This window comes from Lycium barbarum, chromosome 3 (genome assembly GCF_019175385.1).
Source record: "Lycium barbarum isolate Lr01 chromosome 3, ASM1917538v2, whole genome shotgun sequence".
NCBI lineage: Eukaryota > Viridiplantae > Streptophyta > Magnoliopsida > Solanales > Solanaceae > Lycium > Lycium barbarum.
Genome location: NC_083339.1, coordinates 128,724,687 through 128,745,273, shown reverse-complemented (window position 1 = coordinate 128,745,273; position 20,587 = coordinate 128,724,687). Strand labels below are relative to the sequence as shown.

General features: G+C 34.3%; 2 protein-coding genes across 2 annotated transcripts; one reads left to right on the top strand and one right to left on the bottom strand.

The window, feature by feature from the left end:
* Positions 1-693: 693 nt before the first annotated feature.
* On the bottom strand, positions 694-12,798 carry LOC132631331 (uncharacterized). The gene is made up of 4 exons (XM_060346916.1): positions 12,642-12,798; positions 11,808-12,368; positions 1,506-1,559; positions 694-1,404 (listed from the first exon to the last, which is right to left on the bottom strand). The coding sequence occupies exons 1-4, from the start codon at positions 12,685-12,687 to the stop codon at positions 845-847; spliced, it is 1,221 nt and encodes a 406-aa protein (XP_060202899.1). The 5' UTR covers positions 12,688-12,798; the 3' UTR covers positions 694-844.
* Positions 3,769-4,634, top strand: LOC132632431 (serine/threonine-protein phosphatase 7 long form homolog). Its single transcript, XM_060348356.1, has 2 exons — positions 3,769-4,044; positions 4,128-4,634. Exons 1-2 carry the CDS (start codon positions 3,907-3,909, stop codon positions 4,614-4,616), a joined length of 627 nt encoding a protein of 208 aa, XP_060204339.1. The 5' UTR covers positions 3,769-3,906; the 3' UTR covers positions 4,617-4,634.
* Positions 12,799-20,587: the final 7,789 nt, after the last annotated feature.

The following is a 20,587-nucleotide window of genomic DNA, read 5'->3' as shown; positions in this document are numbered from 1 at the left end:
CTCGTCTGGGTAAATTGGTTGGACATAATAATTAGTTCCCGCTCGTAACATATTTCCATTAGAATCATGTACCGGTAAGGGTTCGGGTTTGGTTGCTTCGCAAAGTCTTGAATTTGTCAAACAGTTGGTGGCAAAGAGGAGTGAAATGAAAAGCAGAAAAATTAGATTTCATTATGAAAGCTGAGTGAAATTCGATTTCATTATGAAAGCTGAGTGATTAAATAAAATAAAATACTAGGATGTGAGCAAATGAATGATAAAATTACTGATTATATAGAATATTTCCCTCAGCAATTATGCATGCATGAAAGTCGATTAGAGCATCAAGTTGATGAATTACATTAACGGAGTTGACGGTGTTCAAAAGCAAATCCTCCTAGAAGAACGGGTATTGACTTCACTCCAAAAAAAAAAAAAAAACCTCCTTGGTATTGTATTCCATTTTCCTAATTCACTATATTCAGTTCGATTACCATTTAAAATCTTGCCGAACCGTTAATTAATTCTTTTTATACAAATAAATGTTAATTAAAGCCAGTTAAAAGATTTGATGGCCTTCAACGTTTTAGTGTTAATTGTGCACTTGGATTAATTGCAATACTAAGTTTGTGCACTTTTGACTCTCAAAGTGAAGTAATTAAGTAAACTAGCTAACACTAGAGTTTAGAAGTAATTAAAAGAAACTAATGCTTTATTAATCTCTTGCGCAAGCTGTGGAAAAGCTCCAATGCCACATTACAGAGATTAGCATGACAATGCATATATCGTCATACTTTTATTTCATCTATAGACAACTGCATAATTATAGATTGATTAGAAAGCATCAGATCCCTTATGAGGATTATTAATGATTGTTAAGCTCTCTAGTACAAAGTAAAGATCCACCATGACCATAGAGTTTGCAACCCGCTTTTGCGGTACAACAATTGACGCAAACTGGCTTAAGCTTGGTCAATTTAGAAGATGGGCAAGTCACGTAAGCAACTTTATGGTCACATTTCAAAGTACAAGCGTTGGGTTCAATACTTTCTCCTTCACAGGCAAACTTGCCATCGTGACCGAAATAATAGCAACCCTTGTAACCCGTGCAACAGGTGGTGCATCCGGTGGATTTAATTAGCGTCTTTCCTTCTCGAAGGGAACACTTTGAATAGGCAATTTTTGGATCACAATTGAAGGGACAAGCGTTTGGCTTTTTGGGGTCAGATTTTCCTTCACAAATAAAAGTTCCGTCAGCACTGTAATAGTGGCAACCCTTGTAGCCTGCACAACAGTTGGTGCATATGGGATTTTTTGGACTCCCTTCTGAACGTGGGCATATCCCATAAGAAAAATTGCCGCATTCTTTGGTACATTTCTTGGGATGAATATGTTCCACCGTGCTGCTTACAAGTAGAAACATTCCTACAACAAATATAGCTCTATATTAAGGAAAAGCAACACTACTTCTGTAGTTCTGTATGTATCAAAGAAGAAAACAGAAAAAGGACAATGGAAAATCTTACCAAGAACAAGTAGTAGGTGAGCAAGGAAACTGACTTCTTTGTGAACAACCATTACTAGTGGTTAACTGGGGATACTAATATCCAAAGTAGAGGTGCTTAGGTTATCAAGTCTAGTTAAATTATTATTACAACTATCCGAAACTTTAGCCATCCGATTATTGGTAGACATAAGTTAATGATAATAACCTGTTAAATATAACAGATTAACACATTGAGCAAAAACTACATAGACAGGTAATTCAGTGGGGTCCGGAGCCTAAAGGGTATAAAAATACACGGTTTTTACCAAAAGGGAACGTTAAAAATTTATTATACCAAAACGGGTATATCGTGGGCTGATCCACGATATACCCCAATTTTTTTTTTTTAAATTATCAGAAAACGAAAACGAAAAAAAAAAAAATTACAAGTATAACGTGGACTGATCCACGTTATACAATTAAAACTTGTAGAACGTGGACTGATCCACGTTATACAATTTATATTGTATAACGTGGATCAGTCCACGTTATACAAGTTATATTGTATATTTTGACTGATCCTTTTGCCCTAAAATATTTACCTTCGTTCCCTCCCCCTAAAATCTTCCGCCGCTTCTTCATTCCCTTCGTTGTCTTCTTCATTCCCTTCGTTGTCTTGCTAAAATCTTCCATTCTCCTCCATTAATTACAGAAGCTCTATCTTCTTCTACTTTTCCTTCTCCTCTATTTTTTTTAAACCCTGCAAAACAATCTAATTTTTGAAGTAGCTTCTTCAGCTTTATCTATTATTGCTATTTAAATTGAGGTATTTTTTCTAACTCATATAATATTGTATATTTATAATAGATATAGATCTGTTTGTCTTATATATCTTAATTGTTATTTTTTATTTGTGTTATTTAATACGTTTCTGTTATTTTGTGTTATTTTAATTTGAACTTAAAATATGATTGTTAGAAGCATTATTATATAAAAGGTCCTATTTGTTTAGTAGCACTTTTGAAGAAATTTGTTGTTATGTTACTGTTATTTTTGTGGATTCTTATATATAAAAGATCTGAATAACTAAATAATATATTTTGTTAGGAATTGTTATGTTGGTGTTATTTTTGTTAGTGTTGTGGATGTTTGTAAAACGTGGACTGATCCACGTTATACAAAATATAGTGTATAACGTGGATCAATCCACATTTTACAAGTTGAAACATTGTGGAACTGGATATTGCCAATAATAGACCGATGATGACATTTTCGGTACAGGAAAAAAGAATTGTGAAATGTGTCAAAGAATCGAATTTTTTCCTCTCTTTTTGTGAATGTTGCTTTGTTTGATGTATTTATGCATTACCATAGTAATTTATGACTGCAGAACCTGTAATTTCTTCAGTATATTTTGTTATGGATTTTTATACAATATATTTTGTTATGGATTGTTATACAATATATTTTTTTAATAGTGAGTTACTCCAAATAACTTGATCTGGATTTCATTTTTTTTTTGTATAAGGTATGGAGTTTCCACGGGTATGCGTACATCCGGGGCCAGAAGTGTACGATGTGTTAACACTCCAGGAGAAGCATCGATCAGAGGCTGTGTGGGATGGTTCCTTGAGAGGACCGACCGGATGCCTGTTTCCTCGCCGCGCGGATACTGAATTTTGGAAGCATGTGAGGCGTCATCCTTTTCATCCTCGCATCCTTGACTACTTTGGCCTGTGTGGATTTAGGGGAGTAATATAGGTAGGATGTGTATCATATGATTGGGCAGTCATCACTGCACTTATAGAGAGATGGCGTCCTGAGACGCACACCTTTCATCTGCGTACAGGTGAGGCGACCATCACATTACAAGATATCGAGGTCATGTTTGGCTTGGTTGTTGATGGTTATCCCTTGAATAATCTTAATGCTAGATATATCGATATTGGTGGGTGGCAACAATTGATCCATGAGCTTACTGGTTGGGCACCCGGTCTGGATTGTTTTAATGGTGTTAGTAGGTTAGAAGTACATAAATTAATTGAATATATTAGAGGCTTAGATGATATTACAGATCAAACCCCAGAAATTGATGTGCAACAGCGGGTTAGGTTGTACTTGCTATGGCTTTGTGGCGACACGATATTTCCGGATAAGTCCGGTGACTTACTGAATTTAGATTATTTGCTTGATATGCGTGACCTTAGAGCAATGAATGAACAAGCTTGGGGAGCGGTTGCATTGTCATATTTGTATACTTGTTTATGCCGTGCTTCGTTGAGGAAAGCAAAGGATGTGTGTGGATTCATTTCCTTATTGCAGGTACGTGACCTTTAAAATTATATAATTTTATTTGGTTGTCCTATTTGATAGTTATAAGGTTTTTATGTATTTATTTTTATTTTTTAATATAGGTTTGGGCTTGGGAGCGCATTATACCGATGCAGCCACCATGCAGGGCTCTTCCGCCACACACGGCTCTTGCACGAAGGTGGACTCATCGTAAATCCCACGAAAATGAGGCACGTGATGTTTTACCCATATGTAGGGATGTATTGGACAACCTAATAGATGGCCAGGTATTTTATCATAATTATGGTTGTTAATGGCGTTTTGATTGAATAGTTATGCTTATGTGTAATTTATGTTCTTTCTATCGTAGTTTGTGTGGCAGCCTTATTCAGAGGCCATCATCAACAGACTCCCTGAGTGGTGTCTGCGTGGCCGAGATATTTGGATGGCGAAAGTTCCCCTTATTTGTGGGATCTATCGAGAGTGGCACATGGTAGACCGCGTTCTCAGACAGTTTGGTAGGAAGCAACATATTCCGGGTCCATGTGCAGAGATTTATCCTTTTCATTACAAACGTGACAAGCGGTATGCTATAAAAGTGGAGGATCAAGAATATTTTACAGAAACAGACTTTTTGTGGGGAAATCGTCGAGATAGTTTAATTCAGGCCGAGTATGAAACTCAAGATCCACAGTCACTATCAGAGTATCTTTGTTGGTATCGACGTCACTCGCGCACTTTCATAGGAAATCCTGCGCATAAAGTGGATAGAGGATACCAACACATGGCAGGCAGGCATGAGGCACTGGTACGTACATTACATTCCATTAGATGTTTGATGTCTTTATATGTGTCTTAGACCACTATCAAATATCGATTTTTTTTTAGGCTTTAGGACATGAAGAATCATACAGGTTGGCTCAGCAGACTATCCAAGATCCAACCAAGTCTAATGAAGTGAAGGAAATAGCAGAGATGTTTAGCCACATTAATACAGAGTTCATGGCTGCTGCCTCTCTGGGGACGATGTTGAGTTTCGCTCCATATTATACACCACCGGCAGAGTATGTTGAGCCGCCTACTATGCAAGTGCCTCGTCATCAACGACCTAATGTACCAAGACCTGCGGCGCGTGGTAGAGGACGCCAATCAGGTAATAGACGGGGTCGAACTCCCGTGGATCACCAGTTGGTTGATGAGGAAGAGGTTCGTTTTGATCAAGATATGCCCAGCTCAACGATGCATGCAGATGCTGATGCATATCACCCAATAATAGATTTTATGTCCAGCTCATCGACATAACTTTGGTTGGACTATGCAGAGCTGTGATATTCCTGGACCGAGTAGTGCTCCAGATACAACTGAATTAGATGGCGGGAGTATAGTTCGATATCACCCTACTCAAGTAGAGTCATTTACAGAAAGGTAAATATAACGATGTTTTATGAAAACTTTCTCATTTACGTTCTATTCAATGTCTTTGTGCGTTTAACCATCACAAGAATACAACATATTATTTAGTTCTCATGTACTATTTTATAATATAACTTTCAGGATAACTATGTAAATTATTATACTGCAAATTCTAACTAACGTCTTTCATTGTTCATTCATGGAAAATAAAAAGAATACAACATGTTATTTTGTTCTCATGCACTATTTTTATAATATAACTTTATTTTTATTTTTCATTTTGTAATCAGCATGTTATTTTGATTATTTTTTATTTTTTAATTTGTCCTTGGGGTTAATATAATCTTTTTAAATTTTAATTTTATTTATTTATGTAGGTGTAACGATTTTGAAGAAAACCCCGTGTTGACTCAACTCACACAAATTGTGAGCAATAATGACGTAGCTAATGATCACTCCGATAAGTCAGATAGTGATATCCCATTAGATCAAATAGAAACAGACGATGATCACTCATCTGATGGTGATGGTCATTCTGATGAAGACATTACTACTCCGAGTGATGGTAACGTTAGCTACCATTCTAATGCGATTCCATATTTGGACAACACAGAAGAAGGCCCGGATGATTTTGCCTTCATGAGAGATGACGGTCCAATTCGATCTGCACTTTGGGATTGTAATAAACCTGAATTTATCAGATCAGGTTAGTATGGTGACAATGAATATTCTTTTTATTTATTGGACCATTTTTAAGGGGTTGATAATTTTTCTTGTACTATGCAATTAGGTATGTTATTTCAGAACAAGCAGGAAATGAAAGGCGCAGTGAGACTATATTGTCTCAAAGAAAAGAAAGAGTTCATTTGTGATCAATCCAAAGGTAAATTTTGGAGGGTTATTTGCAAGCGTCATATGTTGGGGTGTGAGTGGATGATCCGTTTTAGAGAAATTTCAAGTGGTATGTGGAAGGCAGGCAAAGCGGATCTCCACCACAGTTGTCTGACGGATGATTACAGAAAGGATCATTCCAATTTGAACAGTCACCTAATTGCTACTACGTTGATACCATATATTATGGTCGATCCATACATCAATATTAAGTCTGTTCAGCAAAAAATAAAAGGATTGCATTTTTTTACTCCTAGTTATAGAAAAGCACAAAAGGGGCGTAAGAAAGCTATTGAAATGGTATTTGGTGATTTTGAAACCTCTTTCAAGACATTGCCCCGATACATGGCTGCCTTAAAATATTTCAATCCGGGGACCGTTGTTGAGTGGGAGCACCAATCAACTACAATGCAAGGTGAACACATCTTCAAGTTTCTGTTCTGGGCTTATAAACCAAGCATCGATGGATTCAAAAGTTGCAGGCCTGTCATCTCAATAGACGGTACTCATCTGTACGGTAAGTATGAGATGAAACTGCTAATTGCTGTTGGAATTGATGCAAACAATAACATTTTTCCACTTGCATATGCTATTGTTGCACGTGAGAGCTTTGAGTCCTGGACGTGGTTCCTTGTGTTGTTGTGGAGACATATTGTTCGTGAGAGACAAGGAATTGGACTTATTTCTGACCGTCATCAAGGAATCTTGCAATGTGTCCAAACACATGATTGGTTACAACCACCATCCACACACCATAGGTTTTGCGTTCGGCATTTGAAAAGCAACTTCAATAAAAAGTTCCTCAATACTGACCTTGAGAAGCTAATGTGGTTGGCGGCTACAGAGCACCAGAAGAAGAAGTATAAAATGAGGATGAAACAAATCAAAACAATGTCATCTCCAGCGTATTTGTGGTTAAAAGCTCTTCCGGAGGAAAAATGGACATTGCATAAGGACAACGGTCATAGGTGGGGGGCTATGACAACGAATGTCTCCGAATCTTATAACGGTTTATTGAAGAAAGCTCGTGGATTGCCAGTTACTGCCATGGTCTGTTATACGTTTAAAAATCTTGTTGATCGGTTTGTTGAGAGAAGCACCCTTGCTGATTTGTTGATTGCGGATAAAAAATTTTGGCCGCGCGCTGTTGAAAAGAAGTTTGATGAATACTGGGAGAGGTCCCTAAAGCATACTGACATGCAGCAATACAATGCAACTGAAGGGGTCTTTGAGATTCTAACATTTGCACACGAAGGTAAGGGCGGAAATATACATAAAGTCTCTGCCGAAGGGAAAAAATGTTCGTGTGGAAAGTGGAGAAACTACCATATTCCATGTTCACATGCAATTAAATTTTGTGATATTCGCGGAATTCAACCAAAGACCTATGTTAGCAAGTACTACAGTTGCAGGTTTTATAAGCAAACGTACAGTGAAAATTTTTCACCGTTGGGTGATGAGGCATATTGGCCACCTTCTCCCTTCAGTTTAATTGCAAACACTGAATACGAGCGAACTTCAGGAGCGCGGAGTACAACTAGAAGGAGGAATGAAATGGATATAGCTCCTGCTCGCATGGCTAGAAAGTGTAGTACGTGCAAGCAAACAGGTCATAACAAGAATCGCTGTCCCGATAGAAATCAGTAGTTGTTGTTGCTTGTTGGTTTTTATGTTTTTTCTTAACTTGCACAATTGTTGTTTCTTTATGTACTCTTTCAAGAATATATAACATGTCTTGTGCAGTTTAATAGTTAGTATGTAATTTAACATTTACCATTTAGTTAATGTGTGACGTTTATTTAACTTATATTTAATTTTTTATTTCTGTTCGCATATATAACACATTTAATTATTTGCATGTGTTAAAATATTTATTTGAGTTAATCATGCTTTAAAAATTTAAAAAATCAATAAATTTTTTTTATTGATAACATAACCGAATATGATTTAAATCTAGACAACGTTATTTGGAAAACGAAAAAAAAAATATTTACAAGTATAACGTGGAAGGATCCACGTTATACAATATAAATTGTATAACGTGGATCAGTCCACGTTATACTTGTAATTTTTTTTTTCGTTTTCGTTTTCTGATAATTTAAAAATAAAATAAAATTTGGGGTATATCGTGGATCAGCCCACGATATACCCGTTTTGGTATAATAAATTTTTAACGTTCCCTTTTGGTAAAAACCGTGTATTTTTATACCCTTTAGGCTCCGGGCTCTAATTCAGTGGCTGGTTGTTCAGTTAACAAATTAAGTTGCAATAGACATATCTAGATGAAAAAACAGCATAGAAACATAAATGTCATTAATATGTTAAAGAAATGGATCTTGAGCCTAACTTAACCTAAAAGCTAGCTCATGATAGGAGGATTGCCCCATTTACCTTAAACTCAATGATGTGGGATCCAACAAAATAAATAACAATTCATTTTGTTTATTTAGAAATATAGGAGTAATGTATAACTTTGTGATTTTTTTTTGTCTTCCTAATGTAATAAATAAATAAATAAAATACATTTATTTGTAATATAATGATATGTGAATTTTTTTTTCCGACCTCTTGGAAATGGGAAGACGGAAGAATCTAGCTGAAATTTTTAACAGTATTTCGAGGAACTTGATAGCCTTTTTGTCCAAGTAGTTAAATTTAGAGTGCTATAATATGCAACTTTTCAGAATTATTCAATTACTAAGGTAAAGTTTCTAAATTCTTTATTTTATCCTCAAATTGAAAATGCATACCAAGTCATCTTAAGAACTTGAAAAAGAAATCACATATATATATATATATATATATATATGGCACGAATAATCACTTTATTTTATTTCCAGCAAAAACAAAAATAAACTATTTCTCATGACACTAATCTTTTAGCATAACATTTACTACTAATATTTCTACAAATTAGTACTCGGATTTTTGCAAACTTTAATCCTATACTAGGCAATGCTAATAAATTAGAGCTAACTTCATTAAAAATGTTAACATTACAACGAGTTACGGCACGTTCTACAAAAGGTAAATACTATAAAAACTAGGAGAACCTTAATCTATTCCTTAGTTGTGATCTAAGACGGCCAATTATAGCTATCTAGTTGTTAGCTTTGAATTGAATATTAGAAATGCTAAAATTATGGGAACTTTCCATAGATAGTCAAACTGCCCGATAGTCAAATGATTTTTTTCTTTTACCTCGATTCACTTTTTATGAAACATATACACGATTGTCTGTGTTTTATAGATGTTATTGGGGGGAGTCCCTGGATGGAGCGTATTAAAAATGGACTGGGGAGATCTGGAGGCGAAAGTATTGGGCGAATTTTTATTTCGGGAAGTAAGTTCAAAAACTCTCTCCAAATTAGATTGAAAATTGCTAAACAAGTGCTTAATTTAGTACCAAAAAACACTGAAATTAACGCTTTCTTCGTCTTCTACTAGGTAAAGGAAAAGATTAAGAATTTATTAACTGCAAAACAATAATGCATCATCCTTCATAATTTGCTCTGGTGGACGCCTTTGAATGTGGGTTCCTTCTTTGCTTTTATTTCTTTACAAGTCATTTTGTGCTTTCAAGTTTGTTTATAAATTTCTACTCATTTTTTAAAGAATATAATTAGTTTTTTAATGAAATAATTTTAATTATTTTTTAGACAATTGCTGATTTTATTAGTGTTTAAGATGAAGCAGTTTATATAATTATTTTATTAATTTAAAAATATTAAATTCATTGGGCTAACGCCCAGTGCCTCGAGGCTAACGCGACGCCTCATATCATGAAAAATGCATTGCTTTACATCCCGGCCTTTTAAAACACTGTTGTAGATTATAAGAGTGCTTGGCTTGTAGCAACTCTTTCTCATGTTCAGGGAAGATTTTTATTTTTTGGCAATAATCTCATAGAAATGCTAAATTAATTGATACAAGGAGTAAAGCACCATTTTGAAGTTCGCAAATGGGGCTTCTCTCCATTTTTCCTTCACTCCATCTTCCGGCGTTCTTACTTGGATTTGTACCCTTACAACTTGTTTGGATATGTATAAACACTACATATACATTGTATATATAATGTGTATGTTTTGTATAATTATGTATAAACACACAAAAACAACTCAAATTGTAGTATATAGATAATATGTATGTTCCTAGTTTTCCTATTTTCTAATTGTAATAAAGTAAACAAAATAGACAACTCTTAGTGTCGTTTGGCGAATAAGAACTTTTGTCTGAATGCTAAAAGTAAATATGTGTCTTAGCCAAAAATTAATGAAGCAATAATAGGAGAGAGTCGTCAATTAGTTCCGTTCACATGTAATCACTTTGTCATCAGCAATGCACTAGTCCAATAGATTCTTTATTATCCTTTACTGTTTGTTTATAAGCAGTTTTTTAATGGCTAATTATTTCTCCATTAGTGTCTAATCCTTTCTCTGTCACTGCAAGTGTTCAGCAGACGCTAGTTATTATAATGCGTAACTTATGTTTCTCTAGGCATAAGTTCGATTTTGAAGAGCAAAATTAAAAACCAATCCATTTGAAGGGAAAAAATTAAAAACCAGCACAAAACAGGGACAAAAGTGCAAATGACCCCCAGTCTCTCACTTTGGGCCCAGTGTATACTCAACTACACATTCAATTTTGGGTCATTTGCACCTTTGTCCCTATTTTGTGCTGGTCTTTAATTTTTGTCCCACAAGACAAATAATTTTTGCGCAGTTAAGATTATATTTTTACATCATAATATTTCATAAATTGTGCCGAATCTCTTAAAGAACTTATACCTCGATAGGCATAAGTTAGTTTCTGAAACCAGAAATACAAGAATAACATATCTTTTAAAATATCACTATAAATATAGCAAGTTTCATAACAGACATAGCATTTGGAAAAGAAATATGGGGTCAATTTCCATCAATGTATTTTTTACTACATTTCCTCTTTTCTCTCTCTCTCTATGTGAGGCGCGAGTGTCGTTAGGTGCCTATGGGAAAATTGAAGAAGAAATTGCACGGTTTAATTTACCCTTCAAATGGGCTGGTCTTTAATTTATGAGAGAGAGAGAGAGAGACCACTCGATAAGGACAATGCATTTTGACTCACATTTTGGAGGGACACAATACTATTTTGACGAGGTCCTAAAGTTGATTGAGAAGGATGCATTTATGTGAAACTTTTATATGTCACGGGGTATGGATTTCTCAAGCCACAGTAATACTTTTGAGGAGCTAAGGGATTTTAGCCATACTTAATGTGTTTCCCAAGTTATATTTGCTACTGTATCATTTATGATTTTGACTACATGAATATATAACTATGTATTTTAATTTGATAAACTTAAAATACCTAACCAATGAAAGAAAATATAAAACTTAATACTGCTTGTATTAGACATAAAAATCTTCTTTATTGCATTGATTTATGCAAATTTAGATTGTGTGAGATGAGATGTATTTTAACTAACTGATTAGAGTGGGAGTGGCTTAATTAACATGTTTGATCTGAGATAGATTTGTGCACTTTTGACTTTTAAAGTAAAGTAATTGACTCGACCAGCTAGTACTAGATTTTAGAAGTAAAAGAAACTAGTGCTTCATTAAACCCTTGAACACCTTTGTGGAAAACAACTTTAATGCCCACATCACAGAGATTAGCATGACATGATTGCATATATCATCATGCTTTTGTTTCATACATTAATAGACATACAAAAAATTATTGATTAGAAATAAGCAGGTGCCTTATGCTGCGGAGTTATAGCTTTGAGGCTCCCCGGTACAAAGTAAAGATCCATCATGACCATAAAGTTTGCAACCCTCTCCTGCAGTGCAACAGTTGACGCAAACTTGATTAAGCTTGGCCAATCCAGATGATGGGCAAGTCATGTCAGCAACTCTAGGGTCACATTCCAGAGTACAAGCCTTGGGTTCAGTACTCTCTCCTTCACAGACAAAATCGCCATCTTGACCGAAATAGTAGCAACCCTTGTACCCCGTGCAACAAGTGGTGCATCCGGTGGGATAAATTATCGTCTTTCCTTCTGAACGGGGACATTTTGAATAAGCAATTTGTGGATCACAATTCCTGGGACAAGAATTTGGGTTTTTAGGGTCAGATTTTCCTTCACAAATAAAAGTTCCGTTAGCATTGTAATAGTTGCAACCCTTATAGCCTGAGCAACAATTGGTGCATATGGGATTTTCCGGACTTCCTTCTGAACGTGGGCATATCCCATAGCCAAGATTACCGCATTCTTTGGTACAACCCTTGGCATGTTCCACCATGCTAACAACTAGAAACATTCCTACAACAAATGTATATAAATTATACAGTAAGAGCTTTTTATAATAATCATTGTCTATAATAATATTTTAGTATAACAACCAAGTCTTTTTTTGAACCGATTTTCATGTTATGTTATGTTATATGTTCTCTATAACAGTATTATAGAAACCAAAAAGTATTCGGACAAATAATGTCGTTAATCGTTATAAAGAGATTTGACCGTATTAAGGAAAAAAAAAACACTTCTATATCAAAGAAGATCAAAGAGAAGAAGGACAAAAGAAAATCTTACCAAGAACAAGTAGGTGAGCGAGGAAACTAACTTTCTGAACAGCCATTATGAATTCTTTTTCGTGATTACCTTGTTTTCTTTTTGTGTAAGGTGGGTCTATCCTCCTCCACCTATTTATAGTGAACGAGTGATCAATTAGAGCCAAAAGATAGTCGGATTCATTCATTATTGGCTAATTAAAACTTTTTTTATATATTACTACTTGCTATATATTACTCCTCCTCAATTGTATAATTTTTGTAATTCAACTTGCTATATAAGTTTGGCAAGGTACTTGCCTTTGCTTCTTTAATTAATTATTTATCAAACGTGGTACTATTAGTGCTCGGTCGTAATTCTTCTACCAAACATTCATTAAATGATTTAAAGTTTTCACTGACATGAAAAATGCATTTTACAGTCATTTCATCTATAAGCTAAGTAGATGTCCCTGATAAGTGTTACTGATATTCTGATCAAAATGGTAAGTGACTTGCAAAAATAAATTTATACTTGTAGTGTAAGAATATTTACATTACCGTGTACTGTATAACTCAAACCCAACAATTAAGCCGCCCTTGCGCTTGAGTGCTAAGGATGAGAAGGAAACTATAATAAGAAATGCAGAGTGACAAATCATCTAGAAAAAATTTAAATCTACAACTTGTTCAAGGAATACTCTTTCTGGACCTTTCAACAGTTCGAAAGTCTGTATAACAAATTATTGTAAGAGTTAAGGGTCAAAAACACATCTCAAGTATCACTTTTTTTTTTTTACTAAACTATCAAGTGCGAGAGTTTCCTACCTAAACTAGTTAGCAAAACAGGCTTGCCTCGAATTGGACTCTTATAACTAAATCGTTCTATACTCAATTAAGGAATCGAGATCAAAAAGTTTTTATTTTCATTGTTTAATCAATTATTTCCTATTGATTTTATTTCAGAAATCTAAAACAAAAAATGGATATTGAAGACGGTATGCCGCCACTTGGACTCGAACCGAGATGCATTAGCACTGCTTCCTAAGAGCAGCGTGTCTACCAATTTCACCATAGCGGCCCGTCTTGAACTCATAATAGCCTCTGAATAAGCAATCGTCGAGATTGAGGAAGCTATTTTAGTTTATTAAGGAGTCAAATGGATTAATAACAATAAAAAGTTGTTCAATTTGAAAGGCCGATTCCCGAAATGCCTTTCTGGATATTCCTCAATGTCCCGACTATTCATGAAACATGAGAGGCAGATGATTAATCATCTGTTTCCAGAAGAAATCGAAGAATGTTTTGGGAATCCTACAAGATTCGTTCGTTCTTTTTTCTCTGATAGATGGTCAGAACTTCGTCTGGGTTGGAATCCTACTCAGAGGTCCACTAGAGATCAGAAATTGTTGAGGAAACAACAAAATATTTCTTTTGTCCCTTCCAGGCGATCAGAAAAGAAATAAATGGTTAATATCTTCAAGATAATTACGTATTTACAAAATACCGTCTCAATTCATCCTATTTCATCAGATCCGGGATGTGATATGGTTCCGAAGGATGAACCGGATATGGACAGTTCCAATAAGATTTCATTCTTGAACAAAAATTCATTTTTAGATTTATTTCATCTATTCCATCGGAACAAGGGAGGATACACGTCACACTACGATTTTGAATTAGAAGAGAGATTTTAAGAAATGGCAGATCTATTCACTCTATCAATAATCGAGCCGGATCTGGCGTATCATAAGTTGAGTTGTGTTTTGCTAACAAGTTTAAATAGAAATCTCTCACACCTGATAGTTCAGTAGAAAACTACAAAAAAAAATGACGCTTGAGGTGTGTTTTTAACCATTATCTCCATTTTTAATACTTTGTGTTGCCGTGCACATTTTCATTCTCATCATCTCATGACCTTCAATTGAAAAAATTTCATAACGTAATCATTTTGTCATTATCGTTTTTATCTTTGCTTTAAAACTAATTTCTAGGGATGATATAGATAACTCATGTTGTTGCTTTGTCTTCTATTATATCAATCATGATATTATCATGCCGATCGCCATTACCATCCTTCTTGATATTCTTCTAACTGCATTCAATTTTTTTTTTTTTTTAATTCTTTGAAGGATCTGGCAAAACACAAGTAAATCAATGCCTTAAATATTGGCTGAATTAAAACGACGTGAAGTAGATTCATGTACCAGGCACACATCCTAAGCACACTTAGTTTGAACATAGAACAAGTTGAGAATTAACTAAACTTATTCCATTGTTTACATTAAAATATCGTGCCTAAATCCTAACATGTATTTGGTTGTATGTTTGTACCTATGGCGTGATGTAGTGGTGGATATTCTCTCTTCTATGTCTTCATTGTCAAGTTGCAATATTAGTGTATCTATTTTGTGGAAAATTCTCAAAAAAAAAAAAATCCAATATATTGGATAAGAATGAATAGATTGGGAAGAAAAATCAAAATACTATTATCTTAAATGAAATATGTTGTGAATTGGATAAGAATGAATATTTCAAATGGCAACCTCTTATTGGTTCTCGTCTGTTTGATTTTCCGATACTTTTCAAAATAACCAAAAATAAAATACTAAATAAATATCCTAGACTAGAAAAGTATATAAGCAAACCCAAAGACTAAAGAAAAAAATAATCTAAAATCATTAGCTAATTTATTAAAAAGCTAGATTAAAAGAAAACATATTTTTGTAAATTTCTTTTTCTTTTGCAAATGAAAACATAATTTATATCTAAAATGCGACTATCTTTTATAGTTTTTTGATTTCTCAAATAAAACATAAAAAACTGAAATATAAGTCAAAAAGTCAAGATTAGACTTAAAAAAATCTATTGGTAAAAAGGTGTAAAACTCAGATTCGATTAAAAATTAAGTGTTTACACAGAACATAATTTGGCATATAGTATTGCGATAGCATATACGAAACACTAAGTTTGAATTTGAGACATTATGATCTGAAGTGCTGAAAAGACTATTGAATATATTTCATCTACATTAATCTATTTCAGTAAGACACTTTTTCTTTGAGTAAGATGGTGTAATATTCATAGATACTTTCTCTAATGAGTCTTACGGCTTCCGTTAATTCCTTGGTCCCAATTCAATAGAGAAAGCAATTTAATTATGAAAAATAACGTAGCACCTTAATCACATGCTTAAGATTATATAATATATTGCAAGCTGACATAAAAGAAATACATATTTCTGACTTCTGAGTAAATAATTTATTCGAGGCATCGCGCGCAAAGTCCAAACACCATTCACCAAGAGAAAATGTAGAAAACTATTGTCCTTTCAAACAATGTGAAAACAAGATCCTTACATCATGCTCCAAGAAGAGTGTTATCCTTTCACAATTTTTTAATTATATCTAAATAGTATTTATGAAGTTGCTTTGCACTCCGAGGAAACTTCATCTACCCCTCTGTTCACTTTTACTTGTTCATTATAGATTTTGCTAGGAGCGTTCATGGTTTGATTAAAAACCGAGTCAAATCGAAAATCAAAACCAAACCGATATTTACTTGGGTTAAATTTGATTTGGTTTTGAATTTTTAAAAACCGATAATATTTGATTTGATTTTGGTTTTACTAAAATCAAACAGAAGAAAAAAAAACGAACTGAACTGAAAAATTTCATACATAATTTGTATATATACACACACACACACAAAATATAGTATTTTTTATAAATACTTTTAAATAATTTATATAGTTTTTAAGCAAAATTTTATTTATCTCTAATAGGCTAATGAACTTTATACCTTAAGTTGATTTTAAAAAAGAAATCCATGAATTCAAACTCATTTATTCAAAAAAAAAAAAAAAACTATTGAGATTTACCTAGATTTATTTTTTGTATTTCTTATAAACTTTATTCACTTAATTAAAATCATAAATCCTAAGACATTTTCTCCATAATGCAAGAAACTGTAGCTACCACAATAAAAAGGTAATAACGGATTATGAGTTGGAAAATGATAGAAATAACGGATTTTGAGTTGGAAAAATGATAGAAATTTCTCTCCTAATTGTAGGAAAAAAACATGAAAAAGAAAAATACCGTTAATTTTCTTAAAAATCGAAAAAGTGACCCAAACCGACTACAACCAAACTGATGGATATGTAGTATATTTGGTTTGGTTTGAATAATTTTAAAATCGACTAGATTGGTTTGGTTTTGATTTTCACCCAACTTAAAACCGATCAAACCGACCCATGAACACCCCTAGACTTTGCACACTCTTAAAAAATAATAAATGAAGTACATATTTTACCATTTCATATTAATTGGTGTATAATTGTATTGGATTTAAAAAATAATTTGGAATGAGTAATTAATACTAAACAAATTACTTTTCTCTTGATACGCAAAAATGAATAAGTAAAAGTGAAAATTTATTTTTAAAATAGCGGACAAGTTAAAATGAAAAGAGGGAGTACAAAGTTACGCAGAGGGAGCAGAAAGTTACATCTTTCAGTAATTAAATAATCATTAATTATTGGTCAAATGTAAGGTGATCCAGCAGACGATATTTTTATGGCATAACTTTGTCATATTATCCACTAATTTAATTGTCCCACCAATATTTTAAGGGAGATTCTAATGATTAAAAAATTTAGTGATTCACGACAAGTAAACTAAAATTAATTATACAGATTATTATTTTTCCACGTGGATATTGACACTGGTAGTCGTCGGGTAGGGGCCTTTTCGCATAAATGCTCCTACTGTAAATTGTTTCTCGTGGAGTCGTAACTTTATTAAATTAATGAGTCTAATTACTACTTGCATTAATTGTTTGGTCCAAAAGAATGGATGAATTCCAATTAAAGCAATTAAGTTAAGAAAAATAACAAAATATCTTCGAATCATATATTTCAAATTATTTATTTATGCATATAAATAAACACACATCATAAACACGCTTAGGCCTCATTTGTTTTCATTAAGATTAAGACGTCTGAATCTGAATGTACATATATATGAATGATTAAGACTATTTATTTTTCAACATAATGTATTTATTTAAAAATAATAAATATATAATTTAAATAAAAAGTAACTAAATATTAGAAAATAAATACAAATTTTATATAAAAAAAATCTTATTTGATAAAAAAAAATTAAACATTTATGTTCGCTAGTAATAGTGGAGACGCTTTATAGTGGTGGTGGGTGGGGTAGGCGCATGATGATGGGTGGGATTTTTGTGGGTGGAGGGGAGTTGGTAGGTGGGGAGTGGGTGGCGGTGGGTCTGGGGGTAGGTGGGGGTGGGTGGTGGTGAGGGGTGGTTGGGGTAAGGTAGGTGGGTGGTGTGGGGTAGGGAGTAGGCTGGGGGGTTAGGTGGCGGTGGGTTGTAGGGGTGGGGGTGGGTGGGAGTGGTGGTGGGTAGGTGGGGTTGGGGTGATGGTGAGGAGGGGTAGGGTTGGTGTGGGTGGTTGGAGTGGTGGGTGGCGTGGGGTGGGGTGGAGCCAATGATAAAAATAATCAATACAAAATACCTCTTAATGATATTAAGACTTTGTTCAAGATCTTACTGATTAAGCCACATTCAGACCAATAAGTACTTAGATCTTACTGTAAACAAATACACTTAATGATCTAAGTTCTGAAACATTCAGATACAGACCTCTATTAAGTACAAACAAATGAGGCCGTAGTTTAAATGTCGAAATAAAAGAGAAAAATTTGAATGTCAGAAGTTGTAAATAATAGCACTTTTATTCTTGTTGAATGATATGTGCACCGAAATCGCGTCTCTCTTGTGATGCTTAGAAGAACACAACATGACATTTCCATAAAAAAAGAAAAAAAAGGAAAACATAATGTACCGATCTCGTGAGGTCGGTATTTTAAGACCTCCTGAGGTTGGTTTCGAAAAGCGGCCAAGCTTTTACCGACCTACGCCTGATGTCGATTTTTCATGAAAACCGACCTCAACAGGTCGATTTTGAACGTCGTTTTTTTTAACACCTTATCTTGCATCCAGATTTGTCCCGCTCTGATTCCATGTTAAAACAACAATTAGAGCTCACTGGATATGACTGTCACGACCCAACTAAGGCCATGACGAGTACTCAGAGCTACCCTCCCGAGCACCACTTATCATACTTAACATCAAACTCATCCTGTGTATACGTCATGCTCAACACAACAATCATCATAGGATAATCATCATCGCTTCCATGCATATAGACATATATATACAAAAACATGAGCCTGCGAGGCTACCGAAATGATATACAAATATACACTGAGGGGACTATAAGGCATCTACTACCCACACATATGTATCTACGAGCCTCTACTAGAATGCTGAGACATAAGGACGGGACGGGACCTCGTCATATGCATGTATGTACACAAAGGAATATAACAAAAATAGCACCTCCGGAGTAGTGGAGTGCTCCTATGTGTCTGCTGATAGGTACCTACGGATTTGCGCAGTCTCCGTGTCTACCTGTGGGCATGAACACAACGTCTATAAAGAAAAGGACGTCAGTACGAGCAAAGTACTGAGTATGTAAGGCATGAGTAATATAATGATATGAATAAGAAGTAAGGAAATAGAAAGTAGATAGATGAACTGTATTGGCTGCCTTTTTAGAAGAAACACACATGTAATTTCCTTTAACACTTTCATATATACATATATGCTTTTATACTATTGCTGCGGAATGTGCAGCTCGATCCATATATATCATGTTCTCATTATACTTATTTATCTCCATATACATATATGTTGCCGTGGAACGTACGACCCAATCCATATGTCATATCAACATCATATATATATCTATACAGTGCTGCGGAACAAACGGCCCGATCCATTTATCCATATATCCCGCGTCCGGGACGGTATCATGTGCTAACTGATCAGGTGGTTATGCGTATATAACGCCTCTTCCTTTTCCCTATATCCCATACATGCATATCCATATATATATATATATATCATATACCATAGAAACATATAGAAGAACTTAAACAATTGTTACAGTTACATCGGAGTGACATAAGTCGTATCCTCCGATTATGTTATGGGACACTTTCCATCACTAAGTCTCACCTTGGTGGAACTACAGTCCTAATGTGAGATAACAAACAATGAATAACGTCAATGAGATTATACAATGGGATCATCATCATCATAAACATATATCATCTTCTTCTTGTAAGAAACCATTAAGACTTATTAGCTTTCGACACATTGGGGCATGAGAGGATTATGGAAATTTACGAAGAATTCCGATATCAGAATCATGCCTTTGAAAGAAAGGGGCAAGCCTTACATACCTTTGTGTCTCCTTAATGCTAACCGATCTTCTTCCAAGCTTACGATTCTACATTCAAGAGGATTGTACTAAGATTAGATAATCGATAATACTCTTAAGCTTAAGCTAAAGCAATTTAGGGCTAATGAAAATTGGGTAAAATTTCCTTTGTTTCTATAACTTTCTCCATATACTAAACAACTCCCAACATCAATAACAACGCCCACAATATCGTAATCAACAAACTTCATTAAGCTAGACATTATTCAATCCTCACAATTCCATTTCAAAATCATCTACAACCATGATTACCATACGACATCATTTTTTTATTCACTTATAACACTTCTTCAACATTTTCAATATCATTCATCACAAAATTATACTCATTGCATGCCAAGAACTATGATTCAATTCAGGTTACCATTCAAGAATACCATTGTTTCCATATTTGAACTCCATATTCTACCTTCTTCAATAATTCACATCTTTCAACCACTCAATACTCTTAATAACATAAAATGATCATAAAACTTCCCTTTGATTATATAGGAACAATCTTTGGATGAAGATACTTCACTTGGAGAAAACCCAACTTCAATTCCAAAGAGATTATTGGCTTCTAACAACCCTAATGGGCACCCATATACTTGATTTCCTTTGGTTATTGGTGT